Source organism: Haliaeetus leucocephalus, unplaced genomic scaffold, assembly GCF_000737465.1.
Source record: "Haliaeetus leucocephalus isolate CR32 unplaced genomic scaffold, Haliaeetus_leucocephalus-4.0 Scaffold339, whole genome shotgun sequence".
NCBI lineage: Eukaryota > Metazoa > Chordata > Aves > Accipitriformes > Accipitridae > Haliaeetus > Haliaeetus leucocephalus.
Window position 1 is genome coordinate 222,406 of NW_010972775.1, and position 25,322 is coordinate 247,727.

At 49.6% G+C, this 25,322-nt stretch overlaps 2 protein-coding genes across 6 annotated transcripts; both read left to right on the forward strand.

Annotated features, from left to right (window-relative positions):
• Positions 1-191: 191 nt before the first annotated feature.
• Positions 192-7,836, forward strand: SEC11A (SEC11 homolog A (S. cerevisiae)). 5 transcript variants are annotated; one of them, XM_010571526.1, is made up of 6 exons: positions 192-331; positions 468-577; positions 2,571-2,720; positions 6,487-6,606; positions 7,140-7,197; positions 7,363-7,836. In XM_010571526.1, the coding sequence occupies exons 1-6, from the start codon at positions 281-283 to the stop codon at positions 7,411-7,413; spliced, it is 540 nt and encodes a 179-aa protein (XP_010569828.1). In that variant the 5' UTR covers positions 192-280; the 3' UTR covers positions 7,414-7,836. The 5 variants fall into 5 exon arrangements, with proteins under 5 accessions (XP_010569828.1, XP_010569829.1, XP_010569830.1 ...); XM_010571529.1 differs by having other exon boundaries at positions 267-327; XM_010571527.1 differs by lacking the exon at positions 7,140-7,197 and having other exon boundaries at positions 238-331.
• Positions 7,837-20,172: 12,336 nt separating this feature from the next.
• NMB (neuromedin B) lies at positions 20,173-24,564 on the forward strand. Its single transcript, XM_010571531.1, has 3 exons — positions 20,173-20,357; positions 20,828-21,030; positions 24,283-24,564. Exons 1-3 carry the CDS (start codon positions 20,222-20,224, stop codon positions 24,328-24,330), a joined length of 387 nt encoding a protein of 128 aa, XP_010569833.1. The 5' UTR covers positions 20,173-20,221; the 3' UTR covers positions 24,331-24,564.
• The last annotated feature ends 758 nt before the right edge of the window (positions 24,565-25,322 follow it).

Below are 25,322 nucleotides of genomic sequence, written 5' to 3' on the forward strand. Positions count from 1 at the left end.
GGGCACTCCCGAGCCATCACGTATCTATTTAACCCGCAGCGGCGTTCGTGCCTTGCTATGATGTTTACTTCGAAGTATTGCAAATAAAAGCATCCAAGGGTGCCGGCCTGCGCGTCGTCCTTGGCCACGGCCGCCACGGCCGCCCCTTTGCCGCCTCCCTAAGGGGGCGGGGCCGGAAGCGGCGGGGCGGGGGGCGTAAGCGGAGGGGCGCGGAAGAAGAGGGGCCGGAAGCGGAAGCGGGGCCGGGCGGGCGGTGCAGCCGCCGCGGTCGGTGCCGGCGATGCTGTCGCTGGACTTTCTGGACGATGTGCGGCGCATGAACAAGCGGCAGGTGCCGAACTGGGGCGGGGAGTGTGGGTGGAAATCGGGTCGGGCCGGGTCCCGGGGGGTCGGATCGGGCCGGCTCTGCCCTGCCCGGCCCCGGGCCGCGGAGCCTGACCGGCCCCCTCTTCCCCCCCCCCCCCAAGCTGTACTACCAGGTGCTGAACTTCGGCATGATCGTCTCGTCCGCCCTGATGATCTGGAAGGGGCTGATGGTGGTGACGGGCAGCGAGAGCCCCATCGTGGTGGTGCTGAGGTAAATCCCACGCCGCGGGGGGTGAAGTGGTTCCGCGGTAGCGCTCCGGGGTGAGGGGTGAAATCCCACGGGGCGTGGGTAAGGGCTGGAGAGCCGCGGGCCCCGGCGGTGCTGGAGCCGCCGCCCCATCCCACTCCCCAGAGGTTTTCCAGAGGAATGGGGCAGCTGGAGGGTCCTGGCCCGTCCCTGGTGGGCGAGAGGCTCTCCAAGAATTCGTGCGCTCCCGTAACGCAGAGGAAAAGCGAGGGAAGAGGAAGTAGATAAGCGAGGGAAGAGGAAGTAGATAAGCGAGGCTGGCAGCCTCACGTAAAAATAGCATCTCAGCCTTTCGCCTCGGTCAGCTGGCTGGATGCTGCCTTAGAGAGGTGGTCCCGAGGAAGGGGAAAGAGGAGGAAGGACTTCAAAGAAATATGACGAGAGTGCAACCCCGGCGGTTCTGGATTGTACCAAACCTGCGGGAGAAACGCTCAGCAGTGTGGGTGAAGGAGGCATGAGGAAGGAAGGCCTTGAAGCAGGGGGTTATGAACCCGTCACTTGCAGGGGATCATCCTTCTATAAAAGCAGTGTTTGTGGCAGAGCTCTTCTTCTCATCAAGGCTAACGGCACTTCCCGTAGTAGAAGTTATGGTAGCAGAGCATCGCAGTGTACGGGTACCTCTTGCCGTGCCCCTCTGCATGTGTTGTTGCTGCTACGTGAATAGTTGAAGTCTTGGTTAATGAAAAGGGAGTTGAAACCTTTGAGGTGCCAGGGAATAAACTCGTATAGTGAAAATGAGTCGTTTTTTTTAAATGGGAACTGGCTTGCTGAAATGCCTGGTGAGCTTTATTGTGTGTTCCATTGCATCCTTAGAAGTATCCACTAACTCTTCTTTCGCAGCTGCTTGGGTTTTTTTCCTGGCCTTCTAGTGAGCTGTAACATGGCCAGGAAAAGGGGAGCCTTAGCTGTACTCTTTTATATAGGGGTTATCGCTCTGTAGCTGGGTATGTTTCAGGTGTTGCCCTCGCAGAAGTGCCGTGCTGTAGCTACCACCAGCGTTACTTCCACCCTCCTACTGCCTGGGACAAATTCCTGTGGCTGAAGTCCTTGGGCAGCCGTCAGATGCTGGCATGGATATTGCACAGGGCTTGTTCTGTATCCACGTTGGCCTTTCTATGTGTTTCTACGTTGGTGTTAATTGCCACATGCCATTTAACAAAACTCCCTCCTGATGGGACTGTGGAGATGTTGCATGCTGTTCCTCCCAGTGAGTAATACAGGGGCCATTAGGTCACGTCCCTTCTTCAGCGATGTGATCTTCTGTTCTGAATAGCAGCTTCTGCACTCTCTGGAGATAAAACATGAATATATGTGGTACTTAAAGTTCATCATTTTGTTTTGTACTGCATTATTTATCTGGAATTAAGAAGGTTAAGTATTTTCTAACACTTGCCATTTACAAGACAGAAGAAAAATAACTTGAATAGCATTGCCTGAAATGAGATCGTTAAGCAAAGTGATGAATCACAATAACAAATTTTTAGCACACCCGTCTGTCTGTTCCAGATGGGAATACAAGAGCCCGTATGTTTTCAGTGCTTTGTTCATGAGCGTGATCTGTCTACCTGAAAAAACCAAAAGTAAATGAAATAAAAAAAGCTTCCCACCACTGCAGTGCTGCCAGTGTAGCCCTTCCAATGAAGAGCTCAGAAGTCGAGAAGATACCATTTGTCATCAGCTTTGTTGTTATTAAGAAAGTGGAAGGCTTTTCCTGTTTGGTGTGCTTTTAACACCGGCTGCTGGCAGTGCTCTTTTCCCAGCAAATCCAAACTGCTGGTAGTGTGGTGATTGAAAATCTGATTGTAGTAGTGGTTAGACGCATACCTGGTCTCCAAGGTGTTTTTCTTTGGAGCTCTTCATTGAGGTTCTTGTGAGATGTCTCTTAAAGGACTATAAATGCCAAAACCTGATTCTGAGTGTTTAAATATTGTTTGATTGCTCCTCTTCTCTTTTTCAGTGGAAGCATGGAGCCTGCTTTTCACAGAGGAGATCTCCTGTTCCTCACGAACCGAATTGAAGATCCAATCAGAGTGGGAGAAATCGTGGTCTTTAGGATAGAAGGAAGGGAAATTCCTATAGTCCATCGCGTCCTGAAAATTCATGAGAAGTATGTCAAGAATCTGGGGGGTTGTACTGCAGACGTTTAGCTAAATTGTATGTTTCCTCATCTCCTTGGGTAAAGGAATGGGTGGGATGTCAGTAACCGACATCCAGGTGCTGTAGGAAGTAACAGACATTTCAGACAGACAAAATCTGCCCTCCTTGGTTTACTTGTAAAGATTATCCAGCAGAATGCACAAGCTGGGGAGTCTGTGCCGATATCCTGGACTCCCTGTGCCACTTAATGTCTCCTGTGCCATCATTTCCGTCCGAAGCTGCTACGTAATGTTGCTGTGTTGTCTCCTGTAGGTATGGCTGCATTTGTGTGTGTGAAGTGACTCTTGTCTGTAGAGGTAGAGCTTATGGAAGAAGGGTATTTTGTGCGTAGCATGCATTATTTTAAAGCGTGTCTTTATGGTCCTGGTTCCTGCTCTCGTGCAGAGGCAGGGTGTTTCTTTTCTACTCTGTAGGAAGTTTTGCGTTGTTGTAGTCGGAGTCTCTATGTGCGCTGCACTCTCCGTGTACTGTTCGTTCTCTAAACATTTAGCAGGTTGCATGTCTGAAGGAATGAAGCGCAGTCACTCTGGTTTGATTGCTGAACAGGGCTTAGTTTTCCAAGCAAGGCTTCCTCTGCAGCCATGAGCCTTCCGATTTTGCTGGATGGAACTGTGACTGCTGCAGGCCAGTCTGTGGGGATATGAGCCAGCCCCGTGAGGCATTTGAGTGAAAACTAAATCTTGAACTGGATCCCTGGTTCTTCAAGCCATCTCTGAGAGGGCAACAGTTGGATGGGGTCCCAGCATCTGTTTCAGCTGAGTAAATGCCTGCTGCAATATGAATGAACTGGAGCTATACCAGCACTCAGAGATCTGTTCCTAGGTTAAGTGAATCACTTGAATTGTATGTAAAGGTGGCATATGAAGATTGCTCTAGTCAAGTGAGGTTGATGGGATAGAGAGGGTCTGTTCCCCCAAGCATTCGTAGCAGCCACAGCTGTTGGGACTTCTAGACCATTTGTCTGGCCCAACATCAAGGTCGACCAGCTTCATGCATATAAACAGTCTAGCTGAAATACTGGCTGGATGAGGGAGTGGCACCTCTCCCAGTAGACAGAGCAGATTCTTTGCTGTTCAGATTTATTCTGTACCCAAAACTTTTAACAATGTCAGTTTTCAAAGTACTGTTCTTTGATACCACTAATTTAAAAATAAGGTCAGTATACTTGGTAAATTTGATATCTAATGTTGCACGTGCACTTTTTGTGGTGTCTTGGGAACACTTCTAAGTGAAACGCTACTTTCTTCCTCCCCTGTTGCATGCTGAAGGCTCAGCTGGGCTCTGGTGCTGCTGCTTGGGCTGATTTTTGAAGAGGCAAGAAAGGTCAGGGTCTTCTTTCTCCAGTCTCAGCCAGTGTATGGGAAGGAGAAGTGGAAATGTGCATTCTGTGCAGCAGTTCATCTCCAGATACCACCCACCCTTCTTTTTTTGTCTGGCTCTCTCAGCACTAGGTATGAAGGTATCCTGCACTTTGTTGTTGTTGTTTTAAATCTAACAGGACCATAGTGCCAATCCTAGATTCTGTGAAGTAAAGCCATTGTCCAGTATTTTAGGTTTCATTTAAATAAAACAACGAAACACAGACCTGATCTTTCTGTTAGGAAAGATAAAACTGAAAAATCTGTACTGTGACCTGAAGCTGGGTGCTGAAGGAAGGACTCGGATATCAGTTGCTTCTTTCACTATTTAAAGAATATTTTTCTGGTGCCAGTTTGCCATTCAGGAGTGTCCTCTGAATAGCTGGAGTTTCCCATTTCTTCCTGTAGTTATGGACTGAATATGAAACTGAAAAGTCTCTGTGAAAACTGACAAGAGTGTCAAAATGAAGGAAAACAGAAACCCTGTTCTCGGTGATTCTGTGGCAACTCAGGCTCCAGTTCACATCAGTATTGTTTCAGTGAGAAAATGTTTTTTACTTGCTAGCCTTTTCTTCTTTGTTCAGAGTGAAATTGAGTTCATTCTTTATCACTAAACACAGAGTCTGTGGTCAAAATTTACTTAGTGGCTTTGGTGCAGGACAGCCAGACAAGATTTCATTCACCTTTCAGACAGCAGAGCAACTGTGCTGTGAGCTTTTCATGCTGATTCGTGATAGAGCATTGAATCTGCTCAAAAAGATGGTGCGCTCCTACGCCATCAGTCTTCAGAGCTGAAACTACATTATCTGCACCTTTGGGTATCTTCATCTTTTTGCAGACTGTATCTCTTAAGCTCCTAGAGTGTTTGTTTTTCCCACACTGTGAGCCAAATGTGCTTTGAAGAAAGATCTGTTCTTTTTTTCCCCTTTTTTTTCCTTCCAAGCTTCTCCTGTCAAGTAACACACATTGGTATTCAGGCATGATGAAAACAGCATGAGCTCTGAAGACCTTCTGCATGCTTTCCCATGTTGCATTTGATCTGTCATTTCTGTGAGTATGCTGACAGAATCAAGCAATGAGAATGCTCCAGCTCAGCATCTGCCTTCAGATGCCACAGGGAGATGACAGTCACTGGCCGATCCCTGAGCAGTGGCACAAACTCCTGCTTAGAAGCAAGTGTTGCTGGCTGGCCAGCAAGCTGAATGGAAATGACTGGGGAAGAATGCATAACATGGTGTGTAAAGCTAGAGCATAACAGCAGCTGTTTCCAGGTCAAAGCAAAGGTTCGTCTGCTCCAGGATCCTGTTTCTGGCAAGCTAATTCATCTCAGGACCAATGAAAGACTAGAGAGAGTATGTTAGTGACAATTTCCCTGCTTTCTGCAAGTTATGTCCCTGCTTTACGCAAGCATAAAGTCACGGTTCTTTATTAATAGCCTCCTTTTCTTTTTTACATGGAGTATCTGGTCACTTTTTGAACTGTTATAATTTTTTGGCATCCAAAATATCCTTCCAGAGAGACGTGGTTTAGTTTTGCACTGTTGTTAGTTCTGCGTAGCACCTTCTCTGGCTTGTTTTAACCTGTTACCTCTGAGTTTCATTTGATGCCCTCTAGGTCTTGTATTGGAAGAGGCAGTGAAAAGCTGTTTGATTGTTGCTGTCTGTGTTGTTTGTATTGGACTACCGTCATATCTCCCATCAGTTCTGTCTTTTCCAGGCTGAAGAGTCCTGGTCTGTTGTTTCTTGTATGGAAGTGGTTCCAGACCTTGTTATCCATTTCTGAACCTTTGCCAGTTCTTCTCTCCATTTCAAAAAAGGATGTAGGGGGTTCAGAACTGCACAGAGCATTCAAGATGTAGGCACATCGTGAGTTCATGCAGTATCATAATGGTATTGTTTGTTTTGTTCTGTCCCCCTTTCCTAATAATTTCTAAGTTTCAGCTTGCTTCTGACCACTACTGAGTAGAACTGTATGCTTTACCCCAAAGTCTCATTTTGGGTGGTAGTACGGAGCCCAGAACCCAACATTTGTATGTCAAGCGAGAGAAGCATGAACGTGAGAGGTCAAAAGCAAAGAGGTGATAGCTGCACCTTCGCTAGAAATGGCTCATCCTGCCGGTTCTGTTCTTAAACTCTGCTGGAAAGCTTGGCTGGGGCTAGAATTCATTTTCATTGGCAGTTTTTTTCCAAACCGTCTGCTTTCCACTGCATTTGACAGAGTTTCCCTTTTTCATCCTGCTCAAACATGTAGGACACAATTGCTTCTAATATCTTTGTGTTAGCCTCTACACGCTTGTTCTAGAATAGCTTTTAGTAAGTTCTTTCTCTCTGACTTACCTGGCTGTCTTGTCTTTGCTAGGCAAAACGGTGACATCAAATTTTTGACAAAGGGAGACAATAATGCTGTTGATGACAGAGGGCTGTACAAACGAGGGCAGCACTGGTTGGAGAAAAAGGACGTAGTAGGACGAGCGAGAGGGTAAGTGAAGCTGAAAAAGATGCAGCTTTTTACACTGCCCTCCCCCAATCCCATCTGTTAATCCCCCCTCTTCTTGAACTCTCCCTGCTGGGTTTTTGTGACCTGCGTGAAAGCTTTTCAGAAGGTACTGTGGAGAGTTAAAAAACAAAGGTAGTTCAGTTCTTAGCTTGGCCTAAGCGAAGGTATCAAGCTGTGAGCTGCATCCTGAGATTTTGATGCTGGATGGACACCGATGCAAAGGCAGTGCATACTCAGGCATGATCAGAATTTTCATAGAAATTATTCTGCAAGGCACAGTCTTTGCAGGCAAGCAAGATCTGAACAAGGCAGATGCTAAAACATGCTCTGGGGCTGGTTGTCACTCAGCCCCCACTGCTGTGGCTTCCCTGCTTGGGAGGAAGAAGTCCCAAGCCTGTTGACTGTACCCCTCAGCATGCTTCAGTGGCTCTTCCTTTGTACAAGTGCCAAGGCAGTGCTTCTCCCATATGCACCCTTGAATACTGTTTGTTTTAATAAAACCTTTATTCTTGTAGATTTGTGCCCTATATTGGAATAGTGACTATCTTAATGAATGATTATCCAAAATTTAAGGTAAGAGCTCTTTCATTTTCTGCCTGCTTCTCCCACCCCAGCTAAAATGACTTCATGAGAACTTTATACACACAGGCAGAACCATTTGCCCTGTATGTTTGCTGCTGTTACTGCATCTTTAAATGTGAATGTGCAATCTTGCGTCTTCTCTTCTTTCTCTTACAGTATGCAGTCCTCTTTTTACTGGGGTTATTTGTGCTGGTCCATCGAGAGTAGCCTCTTGCACTGAAGTACAAGGTGAAGGTGCCATGGATTTTTTAGATGAACGTTTTACGTAGATGATGGTCTGATGTGCCGGGAGGAAGATGAAAACATGCATTTCAAAGCTTCTTGCCAGTTTGGGTTTGTTTTGTTTTTTACTGCGTAAGGGCGAATGTTTGTCACAGTATTTCCAATGGTTTGTCACATTTTAGCATTTTTAGTGAGTTTTTATATTAAAAATTTAAGCCAAACTGTTCAGTGTTTGTACTTTGAAGCTGAGCTTCCTCTCAAAGTGCCTACAGGACTGTGTCCTCTAAGTCTGTGCCTCTGCTGGGCAAGCGTGGCCTCTGCCTGTGCTGACTGGATTGTCAAACAGTGAGCTGTGGAGGTGATGTTTTTTCCAACTGAGAACTGGAATAAAGATTTTTGCATCTCGCCCAGTATGAGCCCTGCCACGTTCTTCGTTATTGCCCTGCTGAGTGCAGCCTTGTTGCCCCGTGTCCTTGGGGGGGTACCTGGGCTTTGCTGTTGCAGACTGACTCCTAGGGCCTAGCAAACTAACTTGTCCTCTCTTTACAGAGAAATAGCTGCTCCTCTCATTTCTTTTTGGAGAGTGAGCAGTCCTGAACTGTAGATCTGTTCAATATTTCTGTTTCTGTAAATTACACTGAAATAATCTGCTTAAAGACTGCAAGGTGGTTTGGGCAGAAGATGTCATTGTGCCACTAGGTAACAGAAGAATGGAGATGGGCAACACCCATAGCTGTTTGGCAGGGATGATTTAGCAGGATGCAATAGTAATATTTTCTTAGTTTTAGAAAGGGGTTTTAGGTCTCTAATGATCCCTGCAGCTGGCCATGTCTTACAGCTCACCTGAAAGCTACGGAAAAGCTGAGCCCCCACTGAGGTCTGAAAAAAGAAACTGGTTGTCACCATGGCCATCAGCTTTTTTCCTAGGTTTCTCATTCAGGATGGTGATCCTGCTTGTGAAGATGTGGTGTCAGAGGAGAGCCCGAGGAAAGAGGTACAAGGCAGAGACTCCAGTTATCATCTTCGGTATAAATTCGTGACACCTGCACTGAGTGATTGACCATTATAACTCGCCTCCATGGTGTCTATACTGACTCATGAAAACATTTTGCTTTGTCTTCACTAGGGCAGATCTTCTCAAGAGCAGGCAGTGGGAGCACGGTGCCACTGCTACCTCTGTCTGAGGCTGCCTGATCCCTCTTCTACAGTTTACTTCCCGGTTGTCTCTCTAGGACAGCTTCCCCCTGACAGAGAGAGCCTGTCTCCTCCCCTGGGTTAACAGCTCTCCTCTCAATCTTGCAAAATTTACAGACACTTCAAAGCTACTGTGTGTTATTTTGGGTGCATTTCACCGCATCCTCTATTCCCTCTTCCTCATGACTGCTGCAAGATTCCGCAGCAACAGGGATCATTAAAGATGATTACTGCTGCCATGCACACAGCTTATGTAGGGTAAAAGCAGTCAGGAAAGGCAAGGACAAAACCCAACAGGGTGTCTATGGTCTATTTTCAGTTCCTCGCATACGTACCTCATTAGGCTTGTCAGGCCTGTCCCATCTATAGTGGTGAATTGTGCTGTTAGTTATGTCTGTGGGACCATTTTGCTTAATGGTCAGTAGCTGAGCTGACCCGTGGTATCCCAGTATGAGTTGGTTTAACTGGGTGGTTTGTTCCCCGAGTAGGATGAAGAAAAAAATCATCTTACGTTTGGGACGCTGCAAAGAGTCTATGAACGGGTCCAGCCCCTAGCACTGAGCATTGGGCCTGTGGCTCTTTGAGTAATCATAACTTAGTAATAAAAATGGTGATAAAATCCATATCTCGCACTCGTGGTGCTGGAGCCCTTGAGAAGAGAATTTGGATACAGAGTTTCTCCAGAGTGCTTGAGTCATGGATGGGATGTTTTGTCAAAAGCCAAACCTAGGCAGCAGTGAGGGAACACAAAATCACCTTTGAGAGCTGCCATCACCGTGGAGCACCTTCCTGAGGACTTCAAGCAGCATTTCTGCCTTTGCAGATTATGCTGAGGCTGAGTCTCTGTTCCCTGCTCTGCCTTTAGCTAAAGCTGGTTTTGTGCATAAATTGGTTTTTAACTTGGGCTCACATAAAGTCGAGCTCTTCTGAAATCTGCTAATCAACACCTCCCAGTGAAAACTTGCTGAAAGTGCTGCTGTTACTGTTCTCCGAGTCTTCTCACTTTCACACCCTTTGCAAAAATCTGAGCATGCAGAAGCAGTTGTATGGCTGTCACTGAGTTAATTTGACAAAAAAGGCTAAAATACAAAGGATTTATGATTACAGAGCAAGGATTAGCTCCTAAAGAGCATCTGCTGAAACCCCAGTTCTGAGAGAAAAGTAATGGTCGTTTTGAGGTGTTAGGAAATAATGTCCCCGTCCTGCTTGTGGCAGGATTACTGGTTACTGGCAGCAGGTGTCAGCAGTCAGTGCAGCTGAGGACACCCGCTTGTTGCCAGTGTGGGTGCAAACCCACGCTTGGGCACTTTGCAGGAAGGTGTGCCTTTCCCAGCCTTGCTCTCACATGATGCTATGTGAAGTGATTGAGCAGGAAGTGCCTAAAAAATGCAGGGTCATTGGGGTAAAGGTTGGCATGAAGCCTGCTGCAGGCCAGCTTCAGTGGCTTACTCTCTTCTGGGTTTGCAGGCATGTCAAGAACAGAAACAATTGCCTTAAATCAGGGTCTGCGGTGTGAGATTTGGGAATTCATCTCTATGGCCCGTGTTCTGCCTATTTTCAGCTCGGTGTAGCCGAGAACAGTGGTTCTGTGTTTGTTATCTACAGTCGTGAAACGAGGTGTTGGCTCTAATTAGAGTGAGGATAAATAAGCAGTTAATCCACTCACAGCTCTAACGCCCACCACCTCCCACACTGCCTCCCACATCACCTCCCACATCCTTGTAACGTTTTTCCTGCCACAGTGGGGCGGGGGTGCTGGGGATGAGCCTGCGCAAACTGGAAACTGAGAACGTGGGGGTAGGATGACAAAGAGTTGTTGCTGGCTCTGTCCCCGCCAGACTTATTCTGCTTTGCTGAGCAGAAAAGCTACAGAGCGTGCAGGATCTCTGGTTCAGCTGGGTGCTAATGCTGAAATGTTTGGCGAACGCTGCCGTGCTCCTGCAGAGCCAGGGGTTTTGCTGTTAGAACTTGATGTGTCTTTGTTTTTTATTCCAGTTTTATTCTTTTTTTTAAAGGTGAAGCTGTCTGGCCAGCTCCAGCAAAGCCTTTGAGACCTAAGGCTTAGGAAAGGTGGAGATCTTTGTGTCACAACAGGAATGGGATTTGTTTGTAAAGTATGTGGGTGTTGAAAGGTCTGGTTTATAAAGGAAAAAAAAAAAAGAAAAAAAAATCTGCCAGGGCTAAGATTGCTTCTGTCTCTGTTGTGTTTACAGCCAAACAGAGCAGGTTTTCTGGTAGGCAATTTCATTGCTTAATTACTGTTCAATCACATCTGCAGTTCAGGACACAGATTCTGTCATGAGCAGGAGCTGTTTCACAGAGCAAAGTGATGCTGGGCTGCTTCTGAATGTTGCTAGAATTTTGTTGGGTGACTTTTTTTCATATCAAAGCTAAATGCATAAGCAAAAGCATGATGGATGGGAGGTGAGCTGTGAGGAGTAATGTGCTGAAAGTTGAAGCTCCTTGAGACAAAGGCTGTCTTTGTATGTTCATGATGCTTGAATGCACAGTTGTTGGTTAAACAGTAATAAGCATTACACTGTTTCATCCAGATCTGTTGCTGCATGTTGCTTAGCAGGGGTTTCTAGGGCTTGTAAGATGATAGGTTGCATGCTTTCTTTAATGAGACTGGGTCATCTTGTGGTAGTTTTCCTGCCCTTAAAATCAGAACAGATCAACCTTATTTTTTCTGAGGAGAATCTGCAAGATGAAGTCTTGCCCATGCGTGGTTAGAAGACCACTTCTTGCTGGAGAAATGCATGAATGCAAATCCAGCACACAGCTCCCAGAACGGACTAAGCTCATTGGCCAAGAGAAGGAGAGGAGAGGTGGCTCAGGCAGAGCGTGCCACTTGGGGATGGCTCCTGTGCTGGAGCAAGGGGGTTGTAAAGCAGATGTTTATGTATCCCAGGCTGAAGACCCACACGGTGTCAGTGACTCAGTGGCTAAATCGCATGAGGAGTGTCCTGGTTCCAGTTCTCAGACTGCAAGGTGTGCCTAGGTGATGCCAGAAAGGCACAGCCATCGCAGTTCCTGTCAGTGTCAGCAGCTCCTGGTGGTAGTTGATGCATAGTAGATGACTGATCTGACCATCTCATCACTGGCTGCTGGGAGAAGAGAAATAGCACCTACGTTGCGTTTTGAGCCAATTGAATAGCTTCCTGCCCCTTTTACCTTCTCCCCTCCATTGCAATACTTCCATCCCCTCATCATCTGCACCCAGGCACACTTCAGCTTGCTCACCCGTCAGGAAGCCACAGGTCTCTGCGGAGCTAGCTCCACCAGCCTGATGCATGTTGGATTCAGAAGGGCCACAATGGCAAATCTGCTTTATTGGATCTACTTAGCCATAATTGCGTGGCTTCACTGCTGGTTGGTAGTCTGCCCAGCCATGAGGAGCCCCTCTTCATGGTAGCAGCTTTTCTGCTGCTGTGTGCTCATCCCGGCTTACCCCTCAATTTCTGTAAAAAAACACCAACTCCTTCGCGCATAGTCCTGCTTCCCCATGGAGCAGGGCCCGCCTGGGTGCTGGGTCCTGCTGGTTGAGCACATCGTGTGCTTAAACCTTTTCCTGCTCATGGGGCAATTCTTACACATGTTCAACTCCAGCAGGGCCTTTGAATGCTTGATCTAGCAGAGTTCCCTAAACCTTGGGGGAAATCAGATATCTCCACAGAGGACAGTCTAAATAGGGATGGACTAGAAATGCACCCTCTGTGATCCAGGACAGAGCAGACACGTTCTCTGTCTCTTGCTCCCTCTCCCTGGCTCCTCATTTCTTGATTTTTTTTCTCCTTCTGTTTAATAATTTACAAACACTTCCCAGAGCTCTCTCTGCCGAGCATCTTGATATCACCTTTCTTTTCCAACCTCTCCTTCCCCTGTAGAAACTAACTTTGCAGGGGTTTCAGTTTCCAGAGAGACAGAGGTAGAATAATGTGGAGAAAATGAACTTCAATTTAATTTCTCTGAACCTCAATTCACTGAAACTGGGATGTCAAATTTCTGCCATGTAATTCTGGTTGGGACACTTCTGAGCTAGCCCTGGATTTGCCTGCAAGAAAACAAGATTTTGTTCTCTAAGTCGTCTTGCAGAGCAGTTATTTGTACTATGTCCAGCGGGCGTGGATTGAGTGGGAAACCTCAGGGAAAACCACAACTCATTTACAGCTTAAATAAAAATTGAAAGAGAGTTGAAAACAAGATGTGCAAGATTTCAAATTTTATCTTTTATGAACAACAGTTGTTGCCTGTGGACGAATGAATGTAACAGAGGAATTTAATCTTTGTAAACAAGAGACAAATGCATCAAAACAGACCCTCAGGCATATGGCAGGACTTAAAATTTGACCTGGCTTTGAAGAAGCGGTGAAGAAGAGGCTGAAACAACCACTACTAAGTTTTATTGGCAGGAGGAGCTCTGTGAAAGAGACAAATAGGGGGATTTGAAGCCTTCGCTCTTTGTATTTGTTTTTTATTGGAGCCATCGGTTTGGGGCATGCATTTGCCTGCCCAGGTGAATATTTGCAGGGCCTGGGGGCTCCTGCACTGTGTTTTGGGAGCTCTACAGCTTGGAGTATCTCCCAGGCCAGACTGGCCACCTCTCTGGGAGATGCAATAGTCAATGCCAAAGTATCAAAGCATAATTCAACAGAGAAGAAAAAAAATGGACCTTGTTTTAACCTTGCTTTAAACACTGTGAACCATGGTATTTCCAGGTTGGTCTGTTATGTTTGTTCATTATTAGCTCAGCGTTAGCAAGACTCTCTTAGCTGTGCAGATTTTAGATACATTTATTTTGCATAGTTATGGAAAGGTCTCCTTTCTTTGCCTGGTGAAATCTTGCTTCGTCTTTAGGTACATTTGGAGGATTTGCTAATAGTGCCAGTTTCACAGGTCTGTTACTACTCATATTAGCCCTACACGGATAAGAGTTGCTCTTTGATAAGGAACAGGGCACCCCAGGTGTCCTGTGGTGCTATCAGCTCTTGGACACCAGCAGCGGAAGAACCTGCAGAAGAGATCAGTGACCAGGAAGATAGCAGTGGACCCCCAGGCCTGGGTGGAGCTGCCCACAGGCTCTGAAGGGATGCAAACCTGAAAGCGTTGACCTTTTTGCTGTGGTGAGCACCCATTCTGTCAAGCCCACCATGGCACCAAGGGACAGAGTGGTGGCTGAGGTGGAGATGCAGGGATCTGTAGGCTATAAACCAGATCTGTGGACTGGAAAGGAGTAGGGCTGCTTTAAAGAGTAGAGTTGGAGCTTGTTGAAGGAGTTAGGAGATGTATGGGCAAGGTGAGCACACTGGGATCATCCACCTGGATTTCCCAAAGGTATTTGGCAAGGTCCCTCAGCAAAGGCTCCTAAAGAAAGGAATTGGCCCTGGAATAGGAGGTGAGATCCTTACAGGGAGAAATCATTTGCTAAAAGGTAAGGAAAAAAAAGTAGGAGGCAACAATCTCTGTAGCAGAAAACACCAGGGAGCTGTGCAGGGACTGCCTTCAGCGTATTCAAAAATGATCAGCAAAAGCAGGCAAATACTGAAGCTTGCTGCTGATACAAAGGATTGAGTGGATGAAGGCAAGCTGTGGAAAGAGACTGGGCAATAAAAAAGATGAAATTCAAATGTACATAAATATTAAATGGTGCACAGGGGGGAAAAACAATTTTAACTCTATTTATAAAACAACGGGTTCTGAGTTAAATGTTACCATCTGGAACGTCAGGGTCGTAACAGATTGTGCTATGAAAATGTCAGTTCAGTGGTCAGTAGCCATCGAGAAAATAAATTGTGTGCAAGAATTACTAGGGGAAAACAGAGAACAACACAGACAATCACTGTTTCCTCCAACTGGAGGCCTTGGGGGAAACCAATGGTGCAAGCTAAGGATCCCTGGAGCTTTGAGGCTGCTTTGGGTGAGAAGGGACCATTCCTGGAGGGTGTGGATCTGTGCATGGCTGTGGAGCAGTGGCTGCAGGCTGCTCTCACCCAGCCCCAGAGGGTTAATCCCACCAGGAGAGGGGACAGGGTTAGCTCTGTGCAGGTGCATGCTCTGCCTCAAGGACATAACCATCTATCAGAAGCCAGGTGTTTGCTGAGTCACCTCTGTTCTTCCCTGGCTCCATTGCGAGGCCCTTGCAGGAAGCTGGTGGCTGACAGGCCAATCTCCTGCACCACCAGCGGAAGTCGGTGCAATGACCTTTGCCCGCAGAATCAATTTCTAAAATAGAATTTGTAATGCCTTTTTTGATATATAAGCTGGGAAGATTCCTTTGGTGGCTGTAACAGTTGTGAAAGTGAACCTCTGCCGAGCTGGAGAGAGCAAGCAGTGGAGGAGCGCTGCAGTGACAATTCCTGCCCTGAATGCTGGAGGTCTCAGCAGGTTCCAGACCAAAGCTGTCACATCAGCAGGCCCCAGCCTCCTCTGCTACTAAGTGCTGGCTCCCCCACTGCTTGGCAGATGGGTGTGCAGGTGCTGGGAGGCCCAGCTCTGCGAGCCAAAGTTGGAGGAAGGCGGAGGCTGAAAATCTGTCACAAACCCTGCCACGCTAGTGACTGGGGACTGGAATTCAGGTTATGGTGCCTCTCCCAGGCAGGTCCCGGGTGCCAGTTATTTTTCCCAAATTAGGAACAACATCACCTCTTCATGAAGAAGATATGGACTAAAAAAATCCAGAGAAAACCTGGTCTCCATTTGTAACCAAGGCCACTTCTGTTGCAGCCACCTCTCAAGGCTGCATTTGTTCAGGCTCAGGGTGACAAGGGAGGGGGCAGCTCTCTTGCCTTCCCAGGAATGGAGGAATTTGGCAGCAGTGTGATCAGCCCACTCTGGCCCCATACGACTGAGTTGCAGCCCTTATTTGCAGGTGCAGTAAAACACCCTCTGGATGGACCCTGCTTGTGAAGCACCCATGCCTGCCCAGGGGCTGCTCAGCACCCACGCCACGTTCAACGGAAAACTCACTTGGCTGTAATTACGCCACTTAGGAGGGTGAGCTGTGCGGAGCCTCCTGCTCAGGATCTGTCTGTTGGTGTCTGGGGCTAGTTTTTAACGAGACTGCTGCAGAGTATGAAATCAGTGTTCTCAAAGCCCTGCCTGGATTACAGCTGTGCAGTTTCCTTTAGCACCGATGCTGCTGCTCAGCGAGTGGTGAGCTTGGGTCCCTTTCACGAGTCGTATTCCATAAAAACCCCACTGGCTGCCCTGAATCGTTCTCCCACTTCCAGCCTCCACCAAGTCCCTGAGCTTCCATTGCCCTTCCCAGGCTTGAAATGAGGGTTATGGTCTCCAATCTCCCACACATGCCCCATCTGGCCAAACCTCGGTACTCGGCAATTAATCCGGTGTCCCCTCAGTTTCCAAGCATTTATAATGATACTGCAACAGGGCAGGAACTCCCTGATTTCCTTTTCCCAGCCTTTCCCAAGCCTGTCTTGCAGTCCCTCATCAGTACTACTGGGATCAGAAATACCTGTTCCTCCTCTATTCTTCCTTCCACCCTGACCAAGGTAACTCGTGCAACCTGCAGCCACCAGCTGAAAAAGAGGAAAGATGTGTGTCAGTTTGGTTGTTTATCTAGTTAAAATCAGATCAGCACAAAAGTCTTCGCCCTGTTTGAAATGCTGTGCTGGTTCCTGCTGCTGGTCCCCTGTCCCTGGGGGCTGCCTGCCCCTCTCCAGTCCATCTCCAAGGAGCACTGTGCTGCCCTGAAGGAACAGGACTTAACCCCGGTCATGCTTTGGTAGGTGCTGTCATTGCCTGGGGCTCTTTTCTCTGTCTTCTCTGTAATTGGTGTCACTTTATCCCTGGCTTCATCCTCCGTAATCCTACAGGTAACTCCTCATCTCGCTCTTCCCCGCCTCTCACTGCTGGTGTGCAGAGACACAGCAGCTATAGCAAGCACCAGGACAGACCGAGTCCTGCTGGGCCTCCAGGCAGAGTTTGGACCCTGACACAGGGAGGGGTTCCCCCAGCCAGCACACTGCAGCTGCCTGAGTGAAGCCCTGGCATTTCTGGGAGAAAAGCAGCAGACAAGTTGTTTGCTTGTGAAGTGGAGCCAGCAGCTCCAAAGCACCCATGGAGGAATGCAGCTCAGCTTCCCAGATAACACCCTTCCCCAGCGTGAGGAGAAACCCAACTCATCTGTGCCAGCGCTGGGCCCTCTCTGAACCTCACATCCTCCTCCTCCTGCCCTGACTACATCCCAAGCCTTCTCCAGACACCCCAAATTTCCAGCACTTTTGCCACTCTGAGTGAATTTAAAACCATTTTGAAAAAAAGGCTTGAGATCATGTCAGTCCATTTCAAGCCATGTTTTATTAGTACGTAGTGACAGTGCAGGACATTGGAGGAGGGACACGGGCTGCAAGAGGAAATTAAAAAGTGTGTGTATGTGTGTGTGCGCGTGCACATGTGCAGCTGGAGAACCAGCTGCCCTGCAAATTACTCCTGCCTTCTCCAGAAGGTAGTGGTGCAGATGGGGCAGTGCAGATCAGCCCTGGTGTTCCCCCTCTCATACCCTGACCAAGGTAATGCATGCAGCCTGCAGCCACCAGCTGAAAAAGAGAAAAGCTCTGTGTCAGTTCTGTTTGTGTGTCTAGTTCAAAATCAGATCAGGGTGGGATCATGGGCATCATCCCAGGCAGCACAATCAAACTCTAGTAGTGAAACCTTCCCCCAAGGCTTGTGGCAACTGACAGGGGACATCAGAGCCAAAGTGGTGGTCACAGCCATGTCTCTCAGCTGACTCGATGGAGGAGATGAAGCTGCCATGATGCAAGCATGAGGGTTAGGGCCACAGTGCTGCAAATGCCCATCCGTGGTGGGCATTGTATTCATACACCTCATGCAGTGCATGGGGAGCACCCAAAAGGGCCATCTCCTCAAAAGGCGAGCAGAGACGTGGGCCCAGCACTGCCCTGCTCAGCAATACTCCTGCTGAACATAGGCAGGGAAGGAACGTGGTGAGAAAGTGGAGCGAGGTTCCCCGTTGCAGCCCAGGCCTTTCAGCACACATAGATACAGGGCTAGCGGAGGTAGCCACCTCCCTAATGGGTGGTGGACCAACTAGAAGGCAATATCTCCCAGTAGGCCATGCCCGTCATCATGGCACAAATCCCAGATGGTAAGGGAGCACATGCTGACCAGCCAGCTGGCCACCCAAGGGGACACGCACACAGTTTGGAAGGATGCATGTCTAACGCAGGAGTACTTTTTACTTTTTTTCCTCCCATCATTAAAACTGCATTTGCAGTTCACACTGTAACCCCCTGCTGTTGAAGAGAAGCAAATCTCCTCTAGTCCTTTTCATTTAAACAGCAGTAAATGCTGAGAAGGGCATCGCTAATAAATCCTCCCTGTGACAGTTCCCAGGAGAATCTGGGGCATCTCAGGCACTCCTCCCCCACCAACCAGCATCTCCTTGTAAAATTATGGAGCTGTAAATTTGGCAGAAGCTGTCAGGGCCCTGAAGAGGTGAGGCCTTAATGGGTCTCACCTGGGACCTCCACCCTCATAGGCCCAGGAACCCATTTAAGCTCAGCCCTGGGCCTTTAATCTCTCATTGATCTACGTTGTAGGAGCATTGGTCTCCAGCTCAGCAGTGCCTGGCTATGGACTGACTTGACCTGATCTCAGACCTGCCTCATCGCTATGGACTTGTCTGGACTGTGTCTGACCCTGGTTACCCCCACTAGACCTCATCCTGACCTGCAGCTCGTCCTGGGACCTGCCTCATCATCATGAACATGCTTGATGATCTGGACTCTCTCTGAACTTGGTGACTGTCGCTGAGTCTGCTCTGCTTGCCTCTCAGGTACTGTGGCTGTTGAGAGAGCTGTGTTGCTGGCCACCTGATCCTGGTCAGCCCCCAACCCTTAAGACCTTCTGCTTCCTGATAGTGGTCTGTGTATACAACACAAAATGGAGACAATGCAAAGCCCGGCATGCTAGGTGAGATTTCTGAGCATTCATGCTCATCTTGTCTTTACCATTTCAGACGCATTTCCTGCAGCAGTCCAGCCCCTGAGAGCACCCCTGTATAAATGTGGAACCTGGAGGAGCCTGAAAGCCCCTGTAGGCTGCAGGCAGGTGACAAGAAGAAACAGACCACAACCTGTATCTTAGGGCCCCCTGATGAAATGCTTCCAATTTTACATGGACTTCACATCACTTGAGCCCTGCGCATAAACAGTCCATGTCCCAGGCCCCCACTATCTCTGGGGCATGGCTGGGCACAGGTCCATCCATGCTGTTGCTGGGTGTGCATAGCTCCATCCCATTAATGGAAGAGGAGGAACTGATGGTGAATGTGATAACCAGTGGCAGGTTTGGGTGTAGTGGTCAGGAAACAGTGGTCTGCAAGATAGTGAAAGGAGAGGAAAAGGTGAGTAGTGATATGCAGACTCTGGTCTTCACCCTCTACAGGGATCTGGTAAGTGGGGTCCTGTGGGAGGCGGCTCTGAAGAGTAGAGGAGCTCAGCAGAGCTGGCAGGTCTTTAAGTACAAGATCTTCCAAGTCCATCCCAATAATCAGGTACACAAGTAGATGTACTGGGAGATGGGTTTGGGTAAACTGGGAATGAAACTCATGACTGAGCTCCGGTATGAAGGAGGTGGAAGCATGGACAGGTCATGAAGGAGAAATCTGGAAGTGTTACCTGGGCTTGTAGGAACAATATTAGGAAAACCAAAGCTCAGTTTGTTGAGATGCGTGAGGAACATCAGCTCTTCTATAACTATAGTTACAGAAGTATATAACTATATTATAGAAGTACTACTTTAAAGAATCATAGAATCATTTAGGTTGGAAAAGACCTTCAAGATCATTGAGTCCAACCATAGTTATAGAAGTTAGTTATAGAAGATCTGATGTTCCTCATGCATCTCAACAAACTCCTTTAGTTGTAGAAGGCTGAAGAAGGAAGACAAATAGTCGTGGACCTGGACAAAGCTGAGGTACTCCGGGCTGCCTTTGCCTTGGTCTTCGCCAACAAGGTCTCCCAGGCCGTGTCCCTGGAGGCAGGATTCAAAGAGAATAACCAGCGGTGGATGAGGGTCAGGGTGGTTATTGCTTGGAGAGCTTGGCCCATAAAAATTGGGGAGCCCAGAGAGGCTGCGTCCAAGGGTGCTGAGAGCTGGCCACGGGTACTGCCCGACGTCCTCGCAAGGCCACTTGCAGCATCACGGAGCATGTTCCCGGGCAGACGGAGAAGCAGGAGGTGGTGTGGTTAGGCAGGCCGGGCTGAGAAGGGGTAAACCCACCCTGACCAACTCCTGCGACCGGACCGTGGGATTTCTGGGCGAGGGCAGAGCACCGACGCCATTCACCTCGGAGGCAGATCTGGCAGCACCTCCGGGCGGTGGGATGAGAGGGTTCGGGATAGAGGGGGCGAGGACCCCCTGGATGTGGGCAGCAAGCGGCGCCAGCCCTCGCCTCCCCTCAGCAGGGAGCGGGGCGGGCTGAGAGGCGCCTGCGGCAGGGCGGGAACCCCAACGGCTGCCGGCGAGGGGGCGGGGCGTGCTGCGGCCCCGCCCCCCTCCCGCGGAGTATAAGGCGGGGTGGGGGGGGGCGGGAGCGGGTCCCGCCGGGGCGGCCATGGCGGCGCTGCGCTGCCTCCTGCTGCTGCTGTGCGGCGCCGCGCTGGGGCCCGCCGTCCACCTCGACTTCGCCGAGCACCGCAGCCAGGCGGCCAAGATCAAGGTCAACCCCCGCGGCAACCTCTGGGCCACAGGTTAGCGGGGGCGCGGACACGCGTGTCGTGGAGGAGCTGTGGTACGGCGGGCTGTGCAGGGCACCCTCTGCCTCCCTGTGGGGACCCCCCTCGGTACCCCGCGGTGCGGAGGGGAACGCTGAGAGGCTTGGGCTCGGTGGGACCCGTGGCGGGCAGGAGAAGACCAGGGCAGGGATGAGGCAACCTCCTCCCACACCTCCCGGTGACAGGTCCGGCACCGCTTTAACCCCAGGGACCCTGTCAGCAGGAGGGGGAAGTTCCCCCAAAGTCCCCTGCGGAACAAGGGCTTGGGGTTTCTGGGTTTCTCCTCGTTTTCCTGTACTTGGCTAATTTAGGCATTCGGTTCGCTCAGTTGCTTCTCGTTGACTTCCCCTGCCATGAGGCAGCAGGTGACAGCTTAGCCGGAGCCCCTGCCTTTCCCTCCCCACAGGTGCTTGTGTGGTCGGACACACAAGTGCGTTGTATTGCAGGTCACTTCATGGGGAAGAAGAGCGTCACGGGCTCCCCACGCCTGGAGTCGCCAGAGGAGCCTGCAGTGCCCATGGTCTTCGGTCCCTCTCTCAGAGCCTTGCTGGAGGACATGATGGAACTGCTTACCCGTGAGCTCCTGAAAATCCTCTTGCAAGAGAGACTTTTGGATGAGAACCAAGGAAAATATGACCTCGCTGACCAGGTGAATATTGGTTAAGATGGATAGAGATGCTCAGAGCAGGGAGGTGGTGGAGATGTTAATCTGCAACAGCCAGCCTTGCTGGAGTTGGGAGCATCTGCACGGCTGCTGGAGGTGTATTCCCCACCTTTCTGCTCCTGTTAACCCTCCTTAAACCACTTCGTAAGACCAGCCACAAAGGGGCAGAGGAGAAGTCTCCCTAGGCTTGTGTCTAGGTGGGCAGTGGCTAATAGTCCCAAATGCTTGGGAAGGGCGCGAGGATGAGCAAGGTGTGCCGTGGTGGAACTGTGGCAGTGGTGATCTCCAGTCCAGGGGCTGTTAAGCATCTGGGTCTTCCTCGGCCAGATGCAGAAGGGGATGGCTGGTCACTGTGGCTGCAGTGAAGAAATGTCCCCTTTTCCAGCCACTGCAGGAATAGGGAAATCCTTTCTCCCCTCTATTTCTGTAGAGAGAGGCCAGGAGGGACACAGCTCTGTATGTGAAGGGAAAGGAGTCTGTCCTGCAAAGAGGTCTTGGGCTTCTAATGCCCTCATCCTGGGTCTGTGTCTCTGTGGTCAGGATCCCTCATTACTGAGGGGCACATAGTTTTGCTAGCTTGCCTTGCAGAAGGGAGGTGTGCGTTAGTCGTACTGCTGCACAGCGGGTCTCGGGGAGCAGGCAGGAGCCCCAGTAGTCCCGCTGAGCATCAGCAGATCCTCAGCGTCCTCAGTGTGGCTTTTGCCTCAGAGCTCACCCAACTCCTAGTGGAAAACCTGCCCCTGGGAGCAAGGCACACACACACATATCCTCACACAGGATGCGGAGATGGAATTGCTCGGTCCGTGTGGCTCTGCTTGTCTGTTGCCTCATGCACGCTTCCCTGGTGCCTTGCCCTTTCTGGTCACTGCAGGAGGTAGCTGAGAGCCTAGAAGGGATGAAATCCTCTTAGGTGGGTCCTACATATACTGTCCCAGTGAGCTGCTGTACTTGAGGAGCTATCCAGTAACACTGCACACAGGTAAAGCTACTTCTGTTATCCAGGTTTAGGCAGTGCTTGCTCCTATTATTTGCTTTTTGGGAAGGCACAGGTGGAGCAGAGTTGCAGGGATGTGAGCCTGAGTGGCACTGATTGTTCAAGCGCCTTCTTGACTCGGTATCAGCAGACTAAGGTAAGTTGAGGCTTTCCTACAGAGCTGGTCCCATCGGGATAGAGGGCTTTCCACCGTGAAGCCACCTGGGTATGGCTAAGGACACCAGACCACTCTCCTGCCCTTAAGATGCTGTGTTCTGTGACCGCTGCACTGCTGCAGCTTTTGCTTCTTGTGTGCAGCTGAAAGGGAGGAGAGGGCTGTGAAGGTCCTGGACCCTTCTCCATCCTCCCTGGGGAGCCTTTGAGGAGGAGGGTATTTGCTACATTAACTGCCTGAGATGATGAGAGAGGTGGTGGATGTGCTGCCCTGCCTCATCCGCTAAGATGTTCACAAACATGTGGTGTGAGTTTGATAGAAGTGATCCTTGTGGCTCTCCTCTGTGTAGGTAAGTTGCATGGTCACTGCTTGCGCTGCAGATGTGCCTGGGCAGAGGCTGCCCTGAGTGCTGGTGCTGTGTCTTAGGCTGCCAGCTGGGTGCTGGTGCCCTGCCAGCCCTGTTGCTGCTCATTGCCGGTGCTCAAAGGCAGGTCCTGGCCAGGGGTAGCATCCAGCACTGGACATCAGCCTTTGGCACCTGTGTGCTGGGTGCCAAAGCTCTGCTGCTGGAGGATGAATTGGTTCATGGTCAAGCAGATGCTGGCCAGCTGCCTGCCTCACTGCCCCGATGCCTCTCTAGACTCAACTCCTGCCTTCCTGCTCCTTTCTTTGCCACCCGACCCCCAGGCTGTCCTTGCCTCTGAGCTGCCGGTTGATGTTACAGGACTACTTCTCCCTGGTGCCTTTGAGTGCTGTCTGTGTTATACTTTTCTGTGGGACCTTATTTTTTCTTGCTCTTGTGGGTGACATGGTGCCAATGCAAATTTCCGCCACCCTGGCAGCTTTCTCCCTCAGAGTGACTTATTGGACAGCTGGGGTCAGGACTCAGCCTGTGCTTGAACTGATCTGTGTGCTGTGTTCATCACCTGCCTAACAAGCCGTTTAATAGCTCTGCTCTGTGAAACTCTCTATCCACCCCCTGCGCAGGTTCTGTCGCTTCCATCTTAACTCGGTTTAGAAAAACAAAGATGCTTCTCCCTTCCTTGGGAGCCCCCAGTCAGCAAGGCAGGAATTAACATGCTTTGTAAGTGTTGCTTTCCTCCAGCACATGTGCTGTGCTTCGTGGCAGGATAAGTATTGAGGGGACTTTCTTATTGAAAAACCCAATGGGCTTTTCCTTTTCTGAGGGTGTCGCTGATCATTCCTGAACATGTTCTTCCTTTCTGTGGGGCTGCTCTAAGCATTAAATAAATCCCAGGGCTTAGTCTTTTTGCTTGCTGTCCCCTCACGTGGGTTAGTCCTGCCTGCTGCTGTTGGGTTTTGTCTCAAGATGTTTCCCATCCCTTTGCAAAGCAAGAGCCCATGTGCTGCTCCATGCTTGTGATGGCTGAAGTTGCGCAGAGCAGAAGGGGTTTGCAAACAGATTTCTCTTTTGTCTTTTTAACCACATGTGTCAGGCAGGGCTTGGCTTTCAGCACGCTGGGGCTTTACAGTGCCACCCTGTTTCTGTGTGTGACAAGGATTTAGCTGGCAGAGGAGGATTGTCCCCATCCCTTGTCATCTTCTTGGGTGTGTGGCAGTGTTTCTCTAGGAGACAGACAGGGTGCGACCATGTACATGGAGTGGAATGGCTCCGGGGGTGTGGGGAGAGCCCTTCTGCATGAAGGCATATGCTGCCCTGCATAGCTCTGGGACCTCTGGGCAGTATGCAATCCCACAAAATCCCTCTGTAACTCTTCCCTGCTGTGTTTTGTGTCTCTTTTTGCCTTCTCATGTAGCGCTCTGCTGAATCAGGCCCTGAGGCTGCTCTTGTTCCTGAAGCCCAACCGAGTGGCTACATCTCAGTGGGCTGGTGAAGTTTGCCTCTGATGTCTGTCATCTGTGGTCCAGCTGTTGGAGCACAGGATGAGAGGCAGGAGCCAGGCTCCTGGCTCTTTCCTTTTCACGTGCCATCCCAAACCACCCCTGAAAGTGCCATCATGGTCCAGCATGGGACATTTGTCTGATCTGCCTTGTGGTACCCAGCAGGTGATGTTTGTGGAGGCTGCGTATGGGACCCAGTGTCTCACCGTTGTGCCTTTTGTTTTAGGAGACAGGGCTTTTAACAAAGGTGCTGGAGAAGTATTTTTCAAACTGAAGAAGCACAGCCATGGAGGATGAGGTCTGCAGGCTCGGCCATGCATGGCAAACGGAGAGCATCGTCCTTGTGGGTTACTGTAGCAACATCACTTTTATTTATTCTTTCTGTAATATTGTTAATAGTGATTGCTTGTATGAAAAGCAGAGCCTCCCTGTATATTTCCTGTATGTTTTCTGCTTCCTTGATGTCTGATGTGCCCCTGTGAATAAAACTGGCTCTTTGCACAGACTAGCTCAGACTTTTCTGTGAGAATGGGAAGGCAGACCCCAGGGCTTCTGCAGGAAGAATGGGGAGTGGAAGCAGCTTGGTGGGGGATGGAGGGAAGCTCCTGGCTCTCAGCAGCTGGGAGGGGATTGAATTCAGTCCCTGCAGCCTCTGCTCACTGAAGGAGACCCTAACTGCTGCATGACAAAATTACAAGCTTGGATGAGCTGATTGCACCACTCGCTACTGGAGCAGCTTTATAACCCTCTTTGCTGGAGAGATTATCAGCAAAACCTCCTGAAAACAAAAAGTGTCTTGCTCGTGGCATTGCTGGGATTTCTGGTTCAAGCAGGGTCTCTGCTTTGTGGGACCCCAGGGTTTACTACAGGCTCATTGGCCTTGGCTGGACCTTCTTCTGCTGTCCCTCATGTGCAGATGCTGACCATTAAACACTGAGCCTGTTTATGTGCCTGCTTTGGGATGATTGCTTGGTGCACCTTCACCTTGTGCGCATAGTTACGTGCTCACATGGGCAGAGGTACAGCCCTGGGCTCCTCCATTGCGCAGGGCAGCTGTAGAAGGGCACAAACGGGGGCTGCCCAAAATGGGTGATGGAGCACAGCCCAATGAGCAGGCTCTGGTTCTGCACCTTCTGAAAGTGCTGCTCATAGATATAACCTATGTCCCCCAGCCACCCCTGGGGCTGTCCCTAGGCAGAGCTAAACCTGGCAGCAGATTCCAGTGTGATGCTGTAAATGAAACCATAAGCTTTTCCCTTCCACGCT